Source organism: Suillus paluster (genome assembly GCF_016628075.1).
Source record: "Suillus paluster strain FC165 chromosome Unknown EDB91scaffold_7, whole genome shotgun sequence".
NCBI lineage: Eukaryota > Fungi > Basidiomycota > Agaricomycetes > Boletales > Suillaceae > Suillus > Suillus paluster.
Window position 1 is genome coordinate 537505 of NW_024537567.1, and position 19135 is coordinate 556639.

The 19135-nt window shown below is 49.1% G+C and overlaps 8 protein-coding genes across 8 annotated transcripts; 5 read left to right on the forward strand and 3 right to left on the reverse strand.

Annotated features, from left to right (window-relative positions):
* Positions 1–212: 212 nt before the first annotated feature.
* On the reverse strand, positions 213–1259 carry EDB91DRAFT_1078799 (uncharacterized protein; the record flags this gene model as incomplete). Its single annotated transcript, XM_041315055.1, has 5 exons — positions 213–365; positions 413–724; positions 851–964; positions 1018–1025; positions 1202–1259. The coding sequence occupies 5 exons, from the start codon at positions 1257–1259 to the stop codon at positions 213–215; spliced, it is 645 nt and encodes a 214-aa protein (XP_041181391.1).
* Positions 1260–1714: 455 nt separating this feature from the next.
* Positions 1715–2649, forward strand: EDB91DRAFT_1109759 (uncharacterized protein). The gene is made up of 4 exons (XM_041317644.1): positions 1715–1881; positions 1943–1962; positions 2011–2128; positions 2185–2649. The coding sequence occupies exons 1-4, from the start codon at positions 1843–1845 to the stop codon at positions 2410–2412; spliced, it is 405 nt and encodes a 134-aa protein (XP_041181392.1). The 5' UTR covers positions 1715–1842; the 3' UTR covers positions 2413–2649.
* Positions 2650–3530: 881 nt separating this feature from the next.
* EDB91DRAFT_1308673 (RNA dependent RNA polymerase-domain-containing protein) lies at positions 3531–7389 on the reverse strand (the record flags this gene model as incomplete). The annotated part of the gene is made up of 11 exons (XM_041325072.1): positions 3531–4543; positions 4598–4886; positions 4935–4946; positions 5004–5103; positions 5158–5199; positions 5249–5355; positions 5402–6250; positions 6304–6403; positions 6455–6932; positions 6982–7289; positions 7345–7389. 11 exons carry the CDS (start codon positions 7387–7389, stop codon positions 3811–3813), a joined length of 3063 nt encoding a protein of 1020 aa, XP_041181393.1. The 3' UTR covers positions 3531–3810.
* A 2146-nt stretch (positions 7390–9535) lies between these two features.
* EDB91DRAFT_1109785 (uncharacterized protein) lies at positions 9536–12147 on the forward strand. Its single transcript, XM_041317645.1, has 8 exons — positions 9536–9614; positions 9668–9763; positions 9810–9918; positions 9968–10187; positions 10237–10497; positions 10556–10938; positions 10994–11413; positions 11465–12147. Exons 1-8 carry the CDS (start codon positions 9612–9614, stop codon positions 12007–12009), a joined length of 2037 nt encoding a protein of 678 aa, XP_041181394.1. The 5' UTR covers positions 9536–9611; the 3' UTR covers positions 12010–12147.
* A 38-nt stretch (positions 12148–12185) lies between these two features.
* On the forward strand, positions 12186–13900 carry EDB91DRAFT_1046925 (kinase-like protein; the record flags this gene model as incomplete). The annotated part of the gene is made up of 10 exons (XM_041313291.1): positions 12186–12359; positions 12412–12443; positions 12608–12647; positions 12699–12798; positions 12847–12938; positions 12989–13168; positions 13224–13270; positions 13323–13477; positions 13524–13534; positions 13586–13900. The coding sequence occupies 10 exons, from the start codon at positions 12186–12188 to the stop codon at positions 13898–13900; spliced, it is 1146 nt and encodes a 381-aa protein (XP_041181395.1).
* A 653-nt stretch (positions 13901–14553) lies between these two features.
* On the reverse strand, positions 14554–14946 carry EDB91DRAFT_1344414 (uncharacterized protein; the record flags this gene model as incomplete). The annotated part of the gene is made up of 4 exons (XM_041325806.1): positions 14888–14946; positions 14779–14836; positions 14705–14733; positions 14554–14654 (listed from the first exon to the last, which is right to left on the reverse strand). The coding sequence occupies exons 1-4, from the start codon at positions 14940–14942 to the stop codon at positions 14554–14556; spliced, it is 243 nt and encodes an 80-aa protein (XP_041181396.1). The 5' UTR covers positions 14943–14946.
* A 376-nt stretch (positions 14947–15322) lies between these two features.
* Positions 15323–17176, forward strand: EDB91DRAFT_1046310 (Alpha/Beta hydrolase protein; the record flags this gene model as incomplete). The annotated part of the gene is made up of 4 exons (XM_041313256.1): positions 15323–15884; positions 15937–16193; positions 16241–16627; positions 16679–17176. The coding sequence occupies 4 exons, from the start codon at positions 15323–15325 to the stop codon at positions 17174–17176; spliced, it is 1704 nt and encodes a 567-aa protein (XP_041181397.1).
* A 371-nt stretch (positions 17177–17547) lies between these two features.
* On the forward strand, positions 17548–18842 carry EDB91DRAFT_1235266 (carbohydrate esterase family 1 protein; the record flags this gene model as incomplete). The annotated part of the gene is made up of 8 exons (XM_041321296.1): positions 17548–17613; positions 17677–17795; positions 17851–17972; positions 18024–18136; positions 18195–18458; positions 18542–18670; positions 18730–18760; positions 18817–18842. The coding sequence occupies 8 exons, from the start codon at positions 17548–17550 to the stop codon at positions 18840–18842; spliced, it is 870 nt and encodes a 289-aa protein (XP_041181398.1).
* Between the last annotated feature and the right edge of the window lie 293 nt (positions 18843–19135).

Consider the following 19135-nt stretch of genomic DNA (forward strand, 5'->3'; position numbering starts at 1 on the left):
ACAACTTGGTGCTGACAGCGTCATTTACCGTGAATCGAAGTCTCCTATATCAGAAGCGAGTTATGAGCGATCGGAGCACGTTGCCCATCCTCGGAAGATGGCTTGACATGCAATACTTAGGAGAATGAAAATGATCCAGATAGTTCGGGACGGGGATGAAAATATGACAAGCAAGCAAATTACGCTGCGCATTGTGTGATCAGCAGACAACATCAATAAGTCAAACGGAACATGAACTGAAAGCTGTACTGTTTCGTATCAGGATCCCAATATGACCAATTCCAATATCCGGCATCATCAGATTCGTCTTCTATCTCGCGGGCGGGAATGCGGAAAGCAATTGTCTCGTACGGTTCAGCAGCCACCTACCACCCAATAAGTAACATGCGACTTAGGAAGGAATGACACTCACGATAAGATACTGGTATGCCTTGTTCGGAGGCTCCCTTTTTTGCTCCCAAGCGCTCATAAATCGTCGGCGAGGGATGACATCCGCTTTGATTTGAGGAAGGTGGACCTGGACCATCATACCTTCTTTACCAGTATCTTTGTCCCGCACTTTCGTGACTCGGTAGCCAGGGCGTCCTATTTTAAGAAACACTTTGCGCTGTACATTGCTTTGAGTCGGAGCGATCATCAACTGGGTGTCCTTAGCATCGCGGGCCGCACGACGAGCGAGATTGGTCTGATGCTTCTTTCCCTGAGTAGTGAGCCAGGTATGAACCTTCGTTCGTGTGGAGTGTCAGACAGAGACGACATTCCAAAGAACCCAAATGATTCCTTAAGATATAAGGATCCTGAACGACGCGTCAAGTTGTCAATATTGGAGGGCAGGACAAATAGGACGTACTTTTGCAAGATCAATTGTCTCGAGCGCAAGTTTACGCAAACGTTCACGCCTGTCCACGTTGGTCTCCGAAGCCCCAGCGACACCACCTCCACCGAACTTGGAGCCGACACGATTCTGGAACCAAGGTAAAATTGTATTTCCAGAGCGCATGACAAGCTATGGCTTACTTGATAATCTGGAGCAAATGTATAAGGAATGTTAATATAGACAGAGAGAGCGACTCACCCATGAGTTTGCGAGTACAATATTAATGCTGAGGCCGATGAAAGAGATGAATAGAGCTGACATAATCAGCTGTTTGCAAGTTCTACGACGTCTACCTTGACGCGGACGTCCTAGTATGACACTAACCCTCACATTGCAATATTGACTCGTCAACAGCAGGACCTGTGCTCTCATGAATCCACATCATTTATCAAGAGTATGACGGGGAATCCGGTTCTTAGTGATGGAGGTGTCGAATTTGTTTCAACCAATACGCTTGCGCCGCTGCGGCCAATGTACACGCCGCATACAAACAGGTGCACACATTACAGCCTGCTTTCTGGCATCGGCCAAATAAGAGATGATGCGAAAGACAGTCATCAACTCATCGTATTGAGTTTGGACTCGTACCAATGACAGTAAACTCCAGAGTCCTCAAAACAAATCTCAAGTGTAGCTATGTGAGCGATATCTCATATCAGATCACCTTGTTTTATCATGGTTAAGCCACATAGACACTCTAAGCGGCTGCTCGACCTTGTAGAAGAACATAAAAGATACTTGACATAGGCGTGCAGGTTCCTGTGCCCCCAGGAGGGGCAGTTTAAAGCTCGGCCAATTGCTTGATTTTGCAGTTGTGAAGATGTCCAGCACCGAGAGAATATATACTTTTAGTTGACCCTCAAGGTATACCGTACACAGTCATCCTTGGTCAGTCTCGACTCCCGTATCTCATACTGTGACAATGATCCTTCCTGTGTTCCAATCCCCAGACCACAGAACTGAGAATGCCATGTCACCGAATGGTCGTGGGCTCAAGCTTAGAGGTGATTGGATTCTTCGATGTAACAGCTCACAAGTTTCACGTGCCCGCCAACCCTGCTAAAGCATTCAAGACGAGGCAGAAAGTGAAGTCCCGAGTGTTGTACGAGATTCCAGGAAGCTTACCTCCGAAGTTTTCCGTCTTACTCTCGGATCACATTGTCAACCTGGGGGAGAACCATTATCCCGGATAACGCTACCATTCACTTGGCGCATTCCATTGGCACGATTCTGGATGCCGTTAAGGTTGAAGTGAAGCCCTTCATGACTTCATTCATATAAAATTTTACATTGATCATCTATCCTAGACCAACTCGACTACCTTCTTTGACAGACATCTGATGGCGGATGGTCATATTCCAGGGCTCTCTTCCTCCTCGGGTCCACGGAGATCGAACACCGTCGCGTGTGATAGGCCACCAACGGACGGTTTACTGCAGCTCTCCCTCCGATTGTCAGTCTTAGAGCAAAAGTTCCTGTGGACAGGCGATATACAAGTGGGAGAGGTCCTGAAAGGCACTGAAATGCGTCACTGAATCTGTTCTATTCGTCTCGATCTCTTGCAGCATTATATAAACCACTACGCAGATACATTGCAAGCATCCATCGCGGGGCCGGAGGCAGCACAAACGCCGGGTACGCATACTACAGGTCTTTATCGTCGACGTCTAACGCACGAGAGTTGAACTGACCACCAAAAGGCGTTGATTGAATCTACTCTGGCAGCCCAGATCCCCATTGAGGAGGCGAACATTGGGATGGTCACAGATGCAATAGTGTATCGAGTTCTGGATAAGGGCTTGGTCATCACAAGGCGTTCGTACCGTCCCGCGAAACAATTTTTTTCTCAAGTCCGTTGTTGGTTCTTCTTTAATTGTCACTTTGCAGTAACCATTTGAGCAAACTGAAGGACGTGTTTGTCGCGGGCAGAGTTGTCAAAGTATGGATTCCATCTGCTGACCTGGATCCCCTACCAGCCGTCGTAAGCATGATCATCAACGGTTGCTACTGTGACTGACATTAGCGATATCATAACGAATACTGTTGTAAAAGAGGTAGTAGTAATAGTCAACAAAACATCAGCTGTACCGTCACTGCGCCAATCTCCTACTCGCGCGCTCATCTCATCGAAGGCACTGGTTAGCAGACGTAGCAATCTCAGGCTGCGTGTCTGAAAGTTAAAAGCTTCCTTGGTTAGACGCGAGATATTGAACGTGATATCACTGTCGACATGCGCGCAACACTTGCAGAGTCAACTGCCGCGGCCGACCTTCAGCGGTTCTTCCTGGGTGCCCCAAATTCATCATACGAAGTTGTGGACTATTTTGCAACCATCACTTGCGATGCGGTGTTTCGGAGCACGCACACAGGTTGCCTCCGTGTTCACCGCAAACCTTGGACGAGCACAACGTGAGGCATCCTTATAACAAACCACAAAGCAGGTGAGGTACAACCAAAAAATTGCTCCGCTCAAATATAAATTGTATCAAGACTATCTTCGAAGGGATCGTGATCCTCATCATAAGATCCCCATTGTAGACGCTACTTATGCATTTATATGCATATGGATGCATGGAAAGGCGATATTCAATCACTAAGGTAAGTCCTCTCCGCCTTTTAGTAGCACGAAACCCGCAGTGCTTAAGTGTGTTTGTCTAGCACCAAAGTGGTACGTGTGAGTTACATGAACTAATTGAATGAGTGTGATTTGGCTTGAATTGGAGCGGAAGATTGGGGACAAGGGTGGTGTATCATCTAAAAGCAGTCAAATGGACACACAAAGCTGGCCGTCTGGGTAACTATCGGTCATCGTTATGTATCACAGAGATGGTTTTAGAGCGCTAGCAGGTAGCGAGTATTGAGAATAAGACAAGTGATTCGATGAGATATACCGATGCACTGAATGACCATCATGCCATGGCAAAAATACAAACTCAATCATCCACATCATCCTGTGCCTGCGAAAGGGCTCGCAGGATATTGCTAGGTATGTTCATTACTTGTGCAAATTTATCCTCGAAAAGGACTGCGCCTTGCGCTCGCGCCTTGATGGCGCAAAGCTCTGCGAAGGCAACAGAGAATCCGAACGTCGGGGAGAGAGTGTAAGCGTACGATGCCATAACAGTTTTGAGTTCCTCCTGGGAAAAAAAGAGTGTGTCTTGGAACAACGGCCGTTGCGCAAAGTATTGCGCAGCTTTTTGGATCTCTTGTTCCTTAGGGTCAGAACACCCCCTGACTTTTGAAGCACTGTTCCGCATAGCAATGGCACGTTGCCAGTCCTCGTGTGCCTTTTCGACATGCTTTTTGGCAACGGTCAAGTTGACTTGCAGTCCATGGAAACCGACATGCACAGCCTGCGTGGCCCTGCGAGATGCAGATGTGTAGGGAAGGGTGAGATGGGCGTCATGGTCCACCATACGGGTAGAGGGCTTTTGGAGACTTGAGTACTTCTTAAGAAATTCGACGCGTAAGCGACGACCCTCGTCCACAAGGATATCGAGGATGAAAGGTGCTGATCCCGCTCGCGTGAATATTGTTTGGTCCTCTTTGCTTTTTTCAAGAGCCTTGTAACGCGGCTTCCCGTTCCCGTAAGATTTGCGGTCTGCCTCGAAAACATGGGATTTGACCCGCAGTCCAGTCTTGCTTGCATCCACGCACGTCGTGAACCTGCACCACATATTATGAAACGAGCATCGCAGCAATGCAACTTGAAGCACTTACATATACGCAAGTCGAATGGCTGCTGCGCTTGCATATCCGTGCTTATACACAGCTAAGTCGTGAAAGTTTGAATAGAGACCTTTCTTCGTCTCCGCAAGCCCAAGTAGCAAAACATTCTGAAAAGCTGTTTGAGCCTCTTTGTCAGAGAGCCTGGATACTCGTTGGTCAAAATCAGCAATATCTTCGACCTCTCGCTCAAAGTCATTACTCAAATTCGAGGGTGTCTCGCACATCGGGGCCGTATTAAAGTTCTCAACGAGATGCTTAGACCAGACCAACACGACCGTATCTTCGAAAATAAATCATCAAGTGAGGAAAACATAAGAGGTAAGCTCACCTCCGTCATAATCTACAAAGTGGTGTTAGTAGATGCCTCGAGAATAAGCCTGAGGAGAAATATGCTGACCTCCACCACCCAAGTAACTCGCCAGTGAGCGCTGGCCTTTCACCGGAAAGATAATGACGTCAAAGTAACTTGCCAACTTTGGGTGGCTGACGGCAGTGACCTGATGCGTGTTTCATGACTCGGAGGCCTTTCTACGAAACACTGTTTTTCTTACCTTCTGGACATCCGAGGGTAGTCTCGTGGGATTCCTCCACACCTAATCATAAAATTTCAGGACAAACCTTGCAATAAACTGAAGTGCCTACTAAGACAGATCCTGTTACGATATCCATTTGGGTTCCACTCTCAGGATCGGTGATGAGTTCCGACGAGCGAAAATGGATCTGGCCCTCCTCAAGGACCCCATATGGATCTGCGGTTCGATTAGACGAGCAACAGTGATTGGTGAAGCTACTTACCTGGTATGATGTAGGCCTCAAGGGATTCCTTGACTGGAATGTGAAACTTTCCTACATAATCGTCCAGTACTAGCGTCACTACACTTTCGAGTTTACGAAAGAGTAGTTCGAGCTTCAAGGGGTGAAACCCTGCCTGGAGAAGCTCGAGAACACATTCATACAGAGTGGTTGGTTGGCCACTATGGGGATTACGACTCCGGGGACCCGAGGCGGCCAGTGGCTGGTTCACTGCGACATCATCGCGGTCACCATCGTGGTCGTCAATCTCGTCATCCAGCTCCTCGCTGGGTCGGAGTTGGCCAAGGCCGAGTGCACGCGCCTGACCAGCAATGCGACGCCGCAGCCTGCAAATCACCACCCGGCCTGCACGCTCTACAGCCCGCCACACTACGAGCATTGAATCTCGACCATTCCATTCAGTGAGTTGGCGGACTTCATTGTGCAGCCCATCGGCCATTAGTTCCCTCAGCCTATCAGTGGGGACACCATTGTGCGCTAAGTTTACCAGAGTCTGACTGGATAAACGGCTCGGTCCAGTTACACGAGACGGCGCGAGGAGATCGAAAATTCTATGGGCAGTGTCAACGTCGCGCAGCGGCCCAAGATTGATTTTGTTTTGTGAGTTACGTATCCAAATCTTTGGTGGTCCATCGGCGACTTGATGCTCAGGATCTGGGTGCAGGACCCACATTCCCTTGGCACCAGCGATTCGTCCCTGCACGGCTGTCGGTCTACTCGGATATTGCATTACTCGCATGATGGCAGTCAAGGCTGCTCCACTGATGAACCCGCACCCATCTGTCATAATTTTCTCAGCTGGAGGCTTTCCCTCGCCGCAGCCCACAGCATCTGCAAAACAACAGTCAAAACCATCATAATTTAGAAGCTAAAGGAGATGCTACGTTGGTCATCAATGAAGCATATATTCTCAGGAGAAAATTCTATTGTCGGTACTGAAGTTGATATGCCGAGCCCCATTCGTGTAGACCATTTGCTGATAGGCTACTCGAGGTGCGTGTCAGGGCTGCATCACATGGACGAAAATGTATGCACCTGTTTTGCATTTAACCCCAGTGGATTATGCCACTCTATAAAGTCGTGAAGTGTTAGTCGGTGACCGTCGCCATCTCCCGGGTTAGTCTGCCGATCTATGTTTTCATTTGTTTCAAAGAGGTAGACACTCCCTTCCTTTGCATGAAATGGTACGAAGACGCGGCCACACAGCACGAATTTGCTAGACGTCAGAAATTTGAGAGCTGCCGCACCATCTGTGTCATATGTCCGAGCCAGATTGTCTGGGAGACGGACTTGGAGGATGCGTCGAGATCCCAGAAACCGAGCGAATCGATGTGACCGCCGAATCTCAGGTTTTTCGAGCTCGAATTTGAACGTTTTCCCAGCCTTGATGATTCGAGCAACTTGCTGGATCTTGCCTCCGTACCAATTATCTTTTCCCTCCCAGTCTCCCATAGATCCCAGGCCGCGACCTTTATTTTCAACAATCCCAAGCTGCTCCCGATCGTATTCAAGCCTTCACGACATATTTAGCTTGCGATTCGTGAGGTGATTGAAGTTCATACCAAAGTTCTGATGGTGCTTTCATCGCAGATGGCACTTTGTCTCCAATGACAGCAGCCACTTTCCATGCGGCTTCCGCATTTGAACCCTTGAGTTTACGCAAACGATGTTCTGTCATGTCGCCGAACGTCCATATCCCACGAGTGACGCCTCGTGCCAGTTCATAAACCGTTCCCCACGCGAGCTGCTGTTGATCGAGGACTATCTGAGTCCTCTCACAATGGGCGATGTGTACGATGTCTAACTGGACGCCAAACTGGGGAAGACCTGGACGGCGTCGTGTACTTGTCCCCGCTTGTGGCAGATTCATCTGCAATGCTGTATGAGTACGTTGGACGAAAGGGTTATGTCAACTGTCAACCTACAACTGGTGCGATGGGCGCGAACTTCACGGATGGTGTCGAGGTCATGCGACTGCCACACGAGAACCTAGAAGATGTTGTCTTGACAATAATGAATGACTGTGCGTCGACACTCTATCACCGAGAGTCAAAACTAGAAATGTCGATGACCACTGGACCAGCGTCTGTTCGAACCCCCTTTCCAATTGCAAGGCAGAAGCTAGTAATCCCTGCCAGCCCGACGTAAGTAGGGCACCCTGGTTGAGTAAGTTTAGAAGCGCTGTAAAAGCATTAGATTGCGCCAAGATTGCGCGGTTGATGTTTTCTAGGCCATGCTAACTTGAAGGCGAACTAGTAAGGCGTCCCTTCCGTGTCGAAGGATATCGTGGATGGTCTGAGCCTGAGTACTGTCTTAGGCCCTCTTGGCTTGAGTTCTATCGGATTTATGTGTTACAATGAACATGATGTACAATAAAAGGAATTATATAGCGCTAGTACAATTTTCAATTCACGCGTATTTTTTAACCATGCAGTCATTTGGGGTGATAAGAGGTGTACGTCAATCTACTCTTGTTTTGCTCTCGCTGCACTGCACCCTCCGGGACCCTTCAAGTTGCCCCAACGGATCCGGTTACACCTATGGTGGAGCTACTCTGTGTAGTACATGTACCGAGGCGTGTCATTAGGCTCAGGGATGTCTTTGCAAGGCCATCCCTGACAGCACGTTTCTCAAAAGCCGTGTAGACAAGGGTAAGGGCTGCCGCGACAATCATACCAATTTAGATCGTCCGCCATAATACTGGCTCGGCAGTGGTCGGGTTCAACTCACCAAGCTAACCCACGGTTAACGGAATACAGAGTAAACGTTCAAGTTGAAGTGTCAGATAGCAAAGGGGGCGGTCTCGAGCCTTGGAGTCAGTGGACATCAAGCCAACCACATACGCAAGTTGATCTCAGGTGCGCACACCTTTGCCATTTCCAGGGTGCTTCTCCCGGCAAACACCATGGGAGAATGGACCATTCTGTTCTTCCGGGTTCACAAGTGAATAGAAGCGCCAAGCGGAAGAAAGTTCGTCGATATTAAATAGTTGTAGAATTATGTCACTGACTTTCAAATAAACTGCAACATCGCACATAGGTCACTGGCTCCACCTACCGCTAGATCACTGGAACGGATAGGTTCTGCCTAAACTCTCATCATACAGTATCAGAATCCATCATCCTGCTAAACCGAATCACATAAGTATCGACTTTCAGGATCGTATATAAGCAAGACATCTTCCTACCGTCCATCTCACCTCAAAGAGATCACTCAAGCCCTTCAGCAGAACCCATACCAGTTTCCACAAACAATGCGTTTCTCCTTCCTCACCGTTATTGTTGCTTTGACAGCATCTATAGTGTCTATCGGTGCATGCAAGCAAGACGGTGAGGAGTGCACTAAGGCCAGTGATTGCTGTAATAAACATAGTCATTGCATTCACATTGTGAGTTGGAGTAGTTTGCTTTGTATCTAGTGTTCACCTGATGACTCACCCTTTGCGCTCTGTAATCTCAGCCAGCGGCTGGCACGGACATGTGCCTGGATCGATTTTGATCCCAACAAGAGAGCAGGCCGACATAGGCCGACACGCACTCCGCGACGCATTGGTGCTGTTGTTGATCGCACGATACGCAGGTCGTTGCTGAGTTGATCAAATTGAGTCGAAGTAGTGCATGATATGTTTGCAACGTTGAATTTCCTGCACACTGTATGTAGTAATCCAATCCAATCAGTGGTTATCTCGAATTTTGATGATGACGGACGAACCTCTAATATGATATCCAAAGGTAGGCTGAGTAAGAATGAGAGTATTTCAAAACTCTGCCTCTGTGCTCGGGGATGCTCGACGATCGGTCGCCCGACTTAGTACCTCTGCGGCGCTACCTTGTGTAGAGTAAGATTTGATTCCACCCCTTGCCCCAACGCGCTCCAATGCATCGTTGGCCATCTTCCTCGTGGCGTTCTTTGGATTCTGAGTCTTTCGCGTGAGGACGCAGAAAGATTAGATGAGGCTATCTTGACCTGATAAAAGCCTCAGGTTGAAGTACTAGTCACGCTTACAACCAGATTCCATAAATCCTTCTATACCGAGGCTCGAGTGTGGGGACGATAGGTTTACTATTATCTTGGTTTGCCAATGCCGAGTCACGGAAGGAAATGCTTGATGACCAAATATAGCAGTGATAATCTCGAATCGGGGCCACCGTCTCACTTGATTAGACTCTAATCCGATCAGACTTTGGAGATCATGGTGAGCCAAAGGCAAAAGTTGAGAAGCTAACTGCTTACGCTGTGCAATGATAGCCACCAAGACAGAAGAACCAGAATCCGTCGGGACTTGGGCGAGCTATCATCAATAAAAAGTTCAAAGATGCCAGAGAAAGACATGAGTCCGGTCTTGTGCGCGATGTTTTGCGTTTTGCATGCGTTTGCTCATGGTGCTCAGTATACAACCGAAGTTGACTCAACAACCCGCCTGAAATCTGTTACGCAGGAGAGAGACTTAGATGAATTCCTGAACACAGCACAGTTGGCGGGCACGGAATTTACGGCTGGTGCGTGAATATATTTTTCTTTGGTTTATCGCCTCACGCGGAAAGGTAGAACGACGGAATGTGAAAATCATCCAGTCTCCTGCAGGGTCAACACACAATCCCAATCTTCTCACCGATCAGGAGGAGCAGTCGACTCTGAAGAAGCACCAGCAAAACAAGGAGCGACTCAGGGTGCCCAGAAGACCTCCATGGACGAAATCAATTACAACATTACAATTAGATCGACAAGAGAAGGATGCGTTCCTAGAGTGGCGAAGAGGGCTCGCTCAGTATGTAGGAAACACGCGATCTTCTGCAGCCACTCACACATCTATGAAGGCTTCAAGAGGAGGACAAATTTCTGTTGACACCATTCGAACGCAATATCGAAGTCTGGAGGCAATTGTGGCGTGTCTTGGAGCGATCACATCTAGTCGTGCAAATCGTAGATGCTCGCAATCCACTAAGATTCAGGTGCGAAGATCTTGAATCGTATGTCCAAGACGTGGAAGGTGCAGAAGGGGAGGCGGGTACTGGAAGAGATAAGCGCAAAGGTCTCCTGTTAATCAATAAGGCCGATCTACTCACTGCGACGCAAAGGTGAGCATGGTTTAGTCGTAATCCATGGACTATCTTCATTCGAACCCTTCACCCCAAGGCGAATATGGGCAGATTATTTTGATGGTCAAGGAATACAATACGCATTCTTCTCCGCTGCGAATGCTGCTGCATTGCAGCAAGCCCGCCGGGATGCTATTTCTCAGGCCGAAGAGGCACGACTACATGAGGAGGATCATAGAGATGACATTTCACTATCCGATTCAGATGGTCCGTCTACACCCCGCGACGACGTCAGTGATGATGGCTTCGCAGAAGAGTCGGTACCGGAATCGCCACATCATTCGGCAAGTGACACAGACGACGAACATGAGTACGTTCACACAGAGGAAGATAGTCCCGACGGACAGGATCCTCGTACCAAAGTTCTTTCAGTATTAGAGCTCGAAGATCTCTTCGTCACAGCTGCTCCAGATCTATCAGGTAAGGGCCGATTGGTTTTTATTCAGATCAGGACCCACAGCTGACCCATCTGCAGTATTCGCTGGCCCATCTAGAGAACCTCCAACAAAACTAGTGGTCGGACTAGTTGGCTATCCCAATGTCGGTAAATCCAGCACAATTAATGCCCTTCTTGGAGAAAAAAAGGTCTCCGTCTCGTCAACTCCTGGAAAGACAAAGCATTTCCAAACTATCCATCTCTCTTCAACGATCGTGCTTTGTGACTGTCCTGGGCTGGTCTTCCCGCAATTTGCAACGACCAAGGCGGCGCTGGTTTGCGACGGTGTACTACCAATTGACCAAATGAGAGAGCACAGTGGTCCTGTAGCCCTGGTGGCCAAACGGATACCAAAGGAGGTGCTTGAAGCAACTTACGGTTTGGCTATTAAAGCCAGGGGTATAGAAGAGGGAGGTGACGGGAAGATCACTGCGGAGGACTTCTTGATTGCATATGCAAGTGAGCTCTCTTTATTTGATTAACACCACTCCTTTTTCATCAGTTCTGCAGTTGCCCGGGGGTTCATGCGGTCCGGTCAAGGTAATCCAGACGAAGCCCGAGCAGCACGGTATATCCTAAAGGATTATGTCAACGGAAAGCTACTCTTCTGCCATCCACCACCGGACACACCTGAGGAATCTTTCAATCAAAAAACCCACGACCTATCGCTGCTGCGAATGACAGGAAAGAAACGTGCACCCGTCACGAGAGTTGGAAAAGACGCGGATACCTTCGTGCCACCTAATCCGTCTCCCATACTTGTTGCTCAAGGGCAGGGGCAGAAATCTCAAGCCGTCGACCAAGAGTTCTTCGCTCACAATTCGAATCTATCAGCACGAGCATTTGTCAAAGGTACTTCTCGTAATGGCCAAGAGTTCTCGAGAGGAAGAATATATCCTCATCAGAATATGGTGGCCGACGATGGTACTCCATTGGGAGAAGGGAGTGCGAAACTGGCTGCAGTGGTTGCGAGTGCTGGTGGTGAGAGTAATGGGAAGAAGCATAACAAAAAGAACAAGCGAGTGAAGCAAAGGAGCGGCAAGGGATACGATTAATGCATAACACGTGCGGTGGAGGAACACGTCAAATATATCACCATCAGTTGAGACTCAAAGTGAATGTGCGGTGAGGTAAGGTCGGGGTCAAATTCCAAAATTAGCAATGACCCCTCTGCAGCTGGATAAAGCCCTGAGTCGCGTCTGCGTTGCTTCTTGTTTCTTCTCCAACAAGCATGGAAGCACAGACAAACTCACTAGGACCGACTCAGCCTGTACCCTCGTTTGTCGCTTCAGAGTCAGCACGTTCGCAGACCTTGTCAAGATCGGATGTATGCGCCAAATTCGTTACAACGACCACAGATGGACGCACAGAAGGCATGGATTCTATGCTTGTTCCTCTAGGCCGGGTAATCATTAATAACGATCCGATACGCAGCTATCACTTTGAGTATAGGGAAGCCTATAACCATCGGAAGGAACCCATCTCTTTGGTCGCTTGACGCATCCTTTGTCCTGAGTTATCTTGTTTACTCACTTGCTCATATGCAGCTCGTACGTGATACCAGACATCGTGGTTTCCAGCCTACATTGCAAGATACACGCGTCAGCTCACATATTTTACGAGTTCACATGTCCCCTGACACGCGTTGGGCAGGGTTCAGTCCAGCACCGGAGGAATCATTGTATCGTGCCAGGTCAGTAGCTAGTACACACACCGTCTTACTGGTTTACTAACCGTTTCAAAGGACTTATCAACAAACGGACTCATTTTGAATGGGCACAAAATCCGCAAAGCGTCTGTCATTGTCATGAATGGCGATACCTTCAGAATACCGGCCTCGCAGAGTATGTATCAACGATGTGCGACTTTGTGCCTTGCTGAGCAGCTACCAGCGTTCCAGTGCATAGTCAAGTGGAAGCATCTTCATGAAAAACACGAAAAACACGTGTCACAGCCTTCTCAGTCACAAACACAGTCATACAAAGTCAGTACCGTTCACGGAAACAGCCTGCTGATTCTAAAGGGTCCACGCAGGACCTTGGTCGATTCCTCATCACATCCCACTGCCTTGGGAGTGGTAGTTATGCCACTGTACAGCTTGCGCTTGATACCACAGGACATCAACAAGCTGCCTGCAAGATTATCAGGCGCAAAGAAGGTAGTGACCTCAAAAAGGAGATGAAAGAGGCAACTTTGCTCATGAACCTGTACCATGTTCGTCCATAATTTTATCTTCTCATCCTAAATTTCATGATCTTGATTTAAACAGCCCAATATTAACAGAGTATATGCTGTTGATATGGATCCGGAATTCTTGTGCGTCGCTTTTTACTGGTTTGCCACTAAAGCAGGAAATTGTATGCATTAGATATATCATGCTTGAACTCTGTACCGGCGGCGACCTTTTCACGTACATCACAACGCACTCAAGACATCGATTGTGCGAAGGGGAGGCAAAGTACATCATGTACCAACTACTCAAGGGCTTGAAGTACCTACACGATCGGATGATCTCGCACAGAGGTAAGGCTCGTATTTGTCTTCCGCGAGGTCTTGGCTGATCATAAAGCAGACCTTAAGGTGATGCTCCGCGCGTGTTTTAGATTGCTAACTTCATCCTGCCATGAACAGCCAGAAAATATCCTTCTTTTCTCACCTGGACCATACCCGCGCATTCAGATCGCCGACTTCGGTCTTGCACGTCCAAAAGCTTACCAAGAAACCTTGCATGTTTGTGGAACCATCTCCTATCTCCCACCAGAGGGTGTTCTGGCGCTCGACCACAAGCATCTCGGCTATGTTGGCATGCCATCTGACTGCTGGAGCGCAGGCGTGACGCTTTTTGCGATGTTGACGTGCGTAGTTCTGCAATTTTGTCACGGGCAATCACGTTCAGAGTTAATGCTCGGACTGTTGAAGCGGAAGCCATCCATTCGACTTTGCTAGTTCCTCACAGTCTGGCGTTTCCCTCGACGACATCGTGGACTCTCAGGGCTTTGTTCTGTCTCAACATGCGACGGCTCAAGATGACAGAACAAAACAACGCATCCTCGACGGAAAGATTTGCTTCCATGAACCTATTTGGGGTCCGCTTCGCGATGGTGCGTGCCCGAGATTACTTACTGTCTTCAGTCCTCCACAAATTAACACCAACTGCATCTTTCGAATTAATGACCGATCTCCTGATTGTTTACGGACGTGTAGCCAAGATCCTCGTCTCGCATCCTTCTTGTTCCGGACCCACAGAACCGCGCAACAGTGTACGCCGCACTTAAGAGCTGGTGGATTTGCATGGACCTCGAGGAGTTGGATCAGGCGTACCGAGAGCGGATCCGAGCCCACTTCACGTAATTCAGTTCGCGGTGCTTTGTGTTTTCATTGCTCTTGTTGTGCGTTTCTTTGGCACTAGATTTGTACGTGGTATTCAACTGCGATAGGTTCATATCCGATTCTGGCCAAAATTGAGATAAACGGTATCCGTCATTGATGTGGTAGTCAGAAAAATGCACTGCAGGGCTCGCGGGTTGACAGCTCCTGCAAGTTGAGGCAATCGGAACCTTGAACAATGTGCATGGATGCTGTCCGGAACATGTGGGGTGTTATTCGTTCCATGTAATGATATCTCTATCTTCTTCTGAATTGTGGTCACGTTTACGGTGCAGCATGACGCGATCGCGTGAAGGGAACAGTCTGTTACAATCTACAGGCGCGAGTGAACGGGCAAATATCAGACAGCATGATGCCGCATACCTTGAAATGCGCATATGTATATCGGTGTCCTATGGGCGAATGAGAACGCGCGGGTGCAGTGAAGCATAACTTACTCTTCAGGAGAGGTGACACGGGCGAGACCAGCTTTTAGCTGATCAGGCGTAGTCGTTGCTGTCACCAATGTCAGCTCGTGTCCCACATCAAGAATATGTCCTTGCTCACTGTCATGGGTGGCAGGCTTTGACTTGAGGACGGATGGCAGCGATGGACCATGCATTGTGAATTTGTGCACAGTTGATGATGAGCTTGAAATATAGCACAGCCACTTATAACAATTACCAAAAGTTGTGATTTCAACCCCTGCAGCAAGCTCGGACGAGCAGGGACGAGCATGCTATGTATGACTTATCTCTGTCGCCGTCGACAACGGTGAGTTCCACTCGTAAGACGCTTACTTCCCGCCTCGAGCAGCTAGTCAACAGTCGAAGTGACGAGGAAATACCTGCTAGTTGGTCTGGGATGTGGAGCACCCGTTCCTCGTCCGTTGCAATAACGAAGGCCAATAGCAGGACTGCACGTGGGTTTCACGGCAGGTCATTCAGCGCTTCTCCGGCGTCTGCCCTTCCTTCATGTGCACTCCAGCACCCCCTTTCTAGTATGTCTGCTAATCAGAAACAGCCAGCACCTGTTGTACGGTGGTCATCGTCGTCTGTCAGAGGGACAGCATCCAGTTCCGGGTCGACTCCAAATGACTCACCCTCATCTTCGCGTCCACCGTCTCCGGGACTATCTTTGTTGAACGAGGCGTTGAGTGACAGCATCCTTCCGACAGTACCCCCACGTGCGCGATTGCCGCCATGTTTTTCGCCTACTCGGCTGCTCAGTCGACCACCTCCACTGCTTAGCAACCTGCGCTCTACCCTCCCGTCAGCGACTGTAACTTCCATTTCTCCACGCATTCAGCTTGGGCTCCCCGCATCATCCACAGATCCTGCGATTCACCTCACTGACCCATATTTATCGCTCACCCACTCCCTACCCACTCGTTCGTCTATTGATACGCTACGTTCGATCCATACGTCTACCGCATCACAGGTTACACCTTCTCCTATTCCAAGTAGATGGTGGTTCCAGAGTGATTCAGACTCGGGGAGCAATCACAACGTCAACAAACTTCTTACTGAGGAAGATCAGTCGCCGAATAGAATTCATCAGAAGTGTATGCTTGTAGTTCTTCACACTTAGAGCTTGGGCTAACTACTTGTGTATAGATCGCGCACCAAAAGCCCCCGTTGTGTTCTGCCATGGACTTCTTGGGTTTGACACCGTAACCGTCGGACCTTCCCTTGCACCCTTACAGGTCGCACATTGGCGTGGTATCAAGGAAGCCCTGGAGTCAAATGGCTGTGAAGTTCTCATCACGCGAGTCCCTGCAACAAGTTCTCCTGTAGACCGTGCAAAAGTTCTTGAGAAGAAGATTTCAGAAGTCTATCCTGGCCGGGCTGTCCACCTCATAGGGCATAGCATGGTAAGCAAAGTGCCGAGATAGAAGTTCACCCTTACTGACACATACAGGGCGGTCTCGACTGCCGTTACCTCACGACGCACCTCGCCCAACGCAAGTTTTCTGTGATAAGCATCACTACGATTGCTACTCCACATCGGGGCTCCTCCTTCGCCGACCACTTCATGTCGCTCGCATCGCAGCATCTTCCATCCGTACTTGCGCTGCTTGAGCTCCTACCAAACGGTGGCGGCGATGGAAAGGCATTCGAATGTCTTACGCTAGAGAGTATGCGCCGCTTCAACGAGGAGACACCTGACGTTGAGGGTGTGCATTATTTTAGCTGGGGCGCATGTTATGAACCAGGGCTTATCGATACATGGAAATGGCCGCACAGCGTCATCTTAGAGAAGGAAGGACCGAACGATGGGCTGGTTAGCGTCGAATCAGCCAAGTGGGTGAGTGCGAAGAATGACTCGGTGTGTATATCTTCTTGAATACGTCTGCAGGGCACATATCTCGGTACCCTTTCTCCCGTGAACCACCTAGACCTTGTTGGATGGACGAACGCTGCGCGATATACGTGGGCTGCAATTCGAGGGAAGGAAATTCCGTTTAAGCCTGCTTCGTTTTACCTTGGTGTTGCAGACTTGCTCGCCGGGGTGGAGGAGAACGAGGGCGGCGAAGACGAGCGTACGCTAGAGAACGGCGTGGTTGAAGGTCAGCGGGAGAGGATGGAACAAAACCTCTCGGACTGCAGTCCGTCTCCCAGGTCGATGTCAAGCCCGCTGCTGAAAATGCACCCTGCACTTGGAGAGATGGTATCAAAAGTGCAAGAAGAATCGATACAGCGTACCTCCCACTCAGCAGAAGCATCGAAATCTTCGACATCAAATGCACCTCCATCACCGAAAGAGAGATCTTTACCCCCGACGCCTCCTCACGAAGAGACCCCACCTACGCCACCCACGAAATCGTTAACCCCGCCTGTACTCGAACGAGACTAGACCACTTCGCATCGTGCCATACCCGCATCACATTGTAAATACAGGATCAAGTATCTGCCGCATCATTACTAGTCGTATCGTATCTAATTGCTTACTACCGAAGTCAGGACTGTTTAGTGATCTGATACTGTCTCACGTACCATTTCATGTAGGTGCAGTAGGACAAATTAATACCATGACCGGGGGGTGGCCCGGAGAAGCAGGGGTATGTCATGTCATGAGACGAGCATCTCAGCCATCTCACCCCAAGCGCGAATTATTCTTGTCCGTTTCGCGAGCTTGTAAATTTGACAGCCTTGATCTTCCCATCGTGTCAAGTATCATCGACATTAACTCAACAGATAGTACATCTAACTATGCCAGACTATGTTATGTCGCTCGAACAACTTTCATCGAACAAGCACTATGAGGGGACGCTCGCAAAGTACAAGTTTAAAGTACGTCGTTTGGCAGTGGTGGGAACGCCACAGTACTACTGATAATGATTCCACCGATGCTAGTCTGCAGCTCTAGGCGATACCTATACCCAGTTCAACCTCTTCATCCCTGCCAACGCTGCTCAGGGGAAGGTTCCGGTGCTTGTCTACCTTGCGGGACTGACCTGCACGGAGGATAATGGGTGCGTTTCAATTACTTCTCCCCTGGGACCTGCAAACTCCCATGACGGAACACAGAGCCCAGAAAGGCGGTTTCATGCGCGATGCGGCAGCTCAGGGCATCGCACTGCTCTTCCCGGACACTTCCCCGCGCGGCACGGGCACCGAAGGTGAAGATGTAGATTGGGACTTTGGCAGTGGTTGGTAATCTCCGATTCTGGTGCTCATCCTCACCTAACAAGGACGGACAGGTGCTGGGTTTTATCTGAATGCAACGAATCCCAAGTGGTCGAAGCATTACAATATGCTCACACATATTACTCAAGAGCTACCCCAGGTGCTCGAAAAAGCAGGCATGCCTCTCGTACGTCCCAGGGTCTTTCCTCCCCTTCTTTGCTGCATGTTGACGGCAACACCCATAGGACTTCACACGCCAGTCAATCTTTGGACACTCGATGGGTGGACACGGGGCGCTGACGCTGTACCTTGCGTCACTCCTATCTGGGACGAAGCAATATCGTAGTGCATCTGGGTTTTCGCCGATCTGCGAGCCGTCAGAGGTGCCGTGGGGGACGAAAGCATTCTCGGGATATCTTGCTGGGGGTATCGCGGAGGGGAAGGACCGGTACGATGCAACAGTGATGATTGGGAAGGTGAAAGGTGCGGTGAATATTCTTGTGGACTATGTGCGTGTTTTGTCTTGTCTTCTTAGGGGTTGTACGACCCTGAGGAAGTTCTTGAGAGCTAATATAGTATGATGGATACATAGGGAACGGCGGATAATTTCCTGTACCAACTGCACCCGGAGAAGTTCCTCGAGGCTGCGCGGGTGGCTGGGCATGATGAGGTACAGGTACGAGTAAGGAAGCATGAAGGGTACGATCACAGCTACTACTTTGTGGGTCTCTGCTTGTTGGATGTTCCGAAGATATGATGTACTGAAAAGGGATCCGGCAGATATCGACGTTTGGATCTGACCATATTCACTGTGAGTTCTGATCTACTTATGGCTCATTGATGTGTCACTGATAGGGAGACGTGGAGTCCACGCGAACTTTCTCAAAGCATAAGGTAATACGAATCAGGATGAAGAAGGGGACCTTGAAAGTGTACGAATGGAGCAGGTCTAGTAGTATTCAGGATGATGGATGGCCTCGTAAGGCGATGTATCTAGTATTTGAGTGATCCTGAGAAATGCTTGACTAGAGTATGCCGAAGTCGGCTGAGTGTGAGGACAAGTTTGACCGTGGTCAGCGGCATCAACGGTCCTCAGCAGTGTTCACGAATAGGTCGTTGCGAAGGTGACCGGAGATTATTGGATGATGCGTTTGGCAGTATCATGATGTACAGATTTTTTTTATTT

Bases quoted from the DNA above. Each gene is read 5' to 3' on its own strand.
- EDB91DRAFT_1109759 (XM_041317644.1), top strand. From the start codon at position 1,843: ATGCCATGTCACCGAATGGTCGTGGGCTCAAGCTTAGAG. The intron at 1,882-1,942 runs GTGATTGGATTC...ACCCTGCTAAAG, and splicing joins TCGTGGGCTCAAGCTTAGAG to CATTCAAGACGAGGCAGAAA. The intron at 2,129-2,184 runs GTGAAGCCCTTC...CATCTATCCTAG, and splicing joins TGGATGCCGTTAAGGTTGAA to ACCAACTCGACTACCTTCTT.
- EDB91DRAFT_1109785 (XM_041317645.1), top strand. The intron at 9,919-9,967 runs GTGCGTGAATAT...GCGGAAAGGTAG, and splicing joins GGGCACGGAATTTACGGCTG to AACGACGGAATGTGAAAATC. The intron at 10,188-10,236 runs GTATGTAGGAAA...ACATCTATGAAG, and splicing joins TGGCGAAGAGGGCTCGCTCA to GCTTCAAGAGGAGGACAAAT.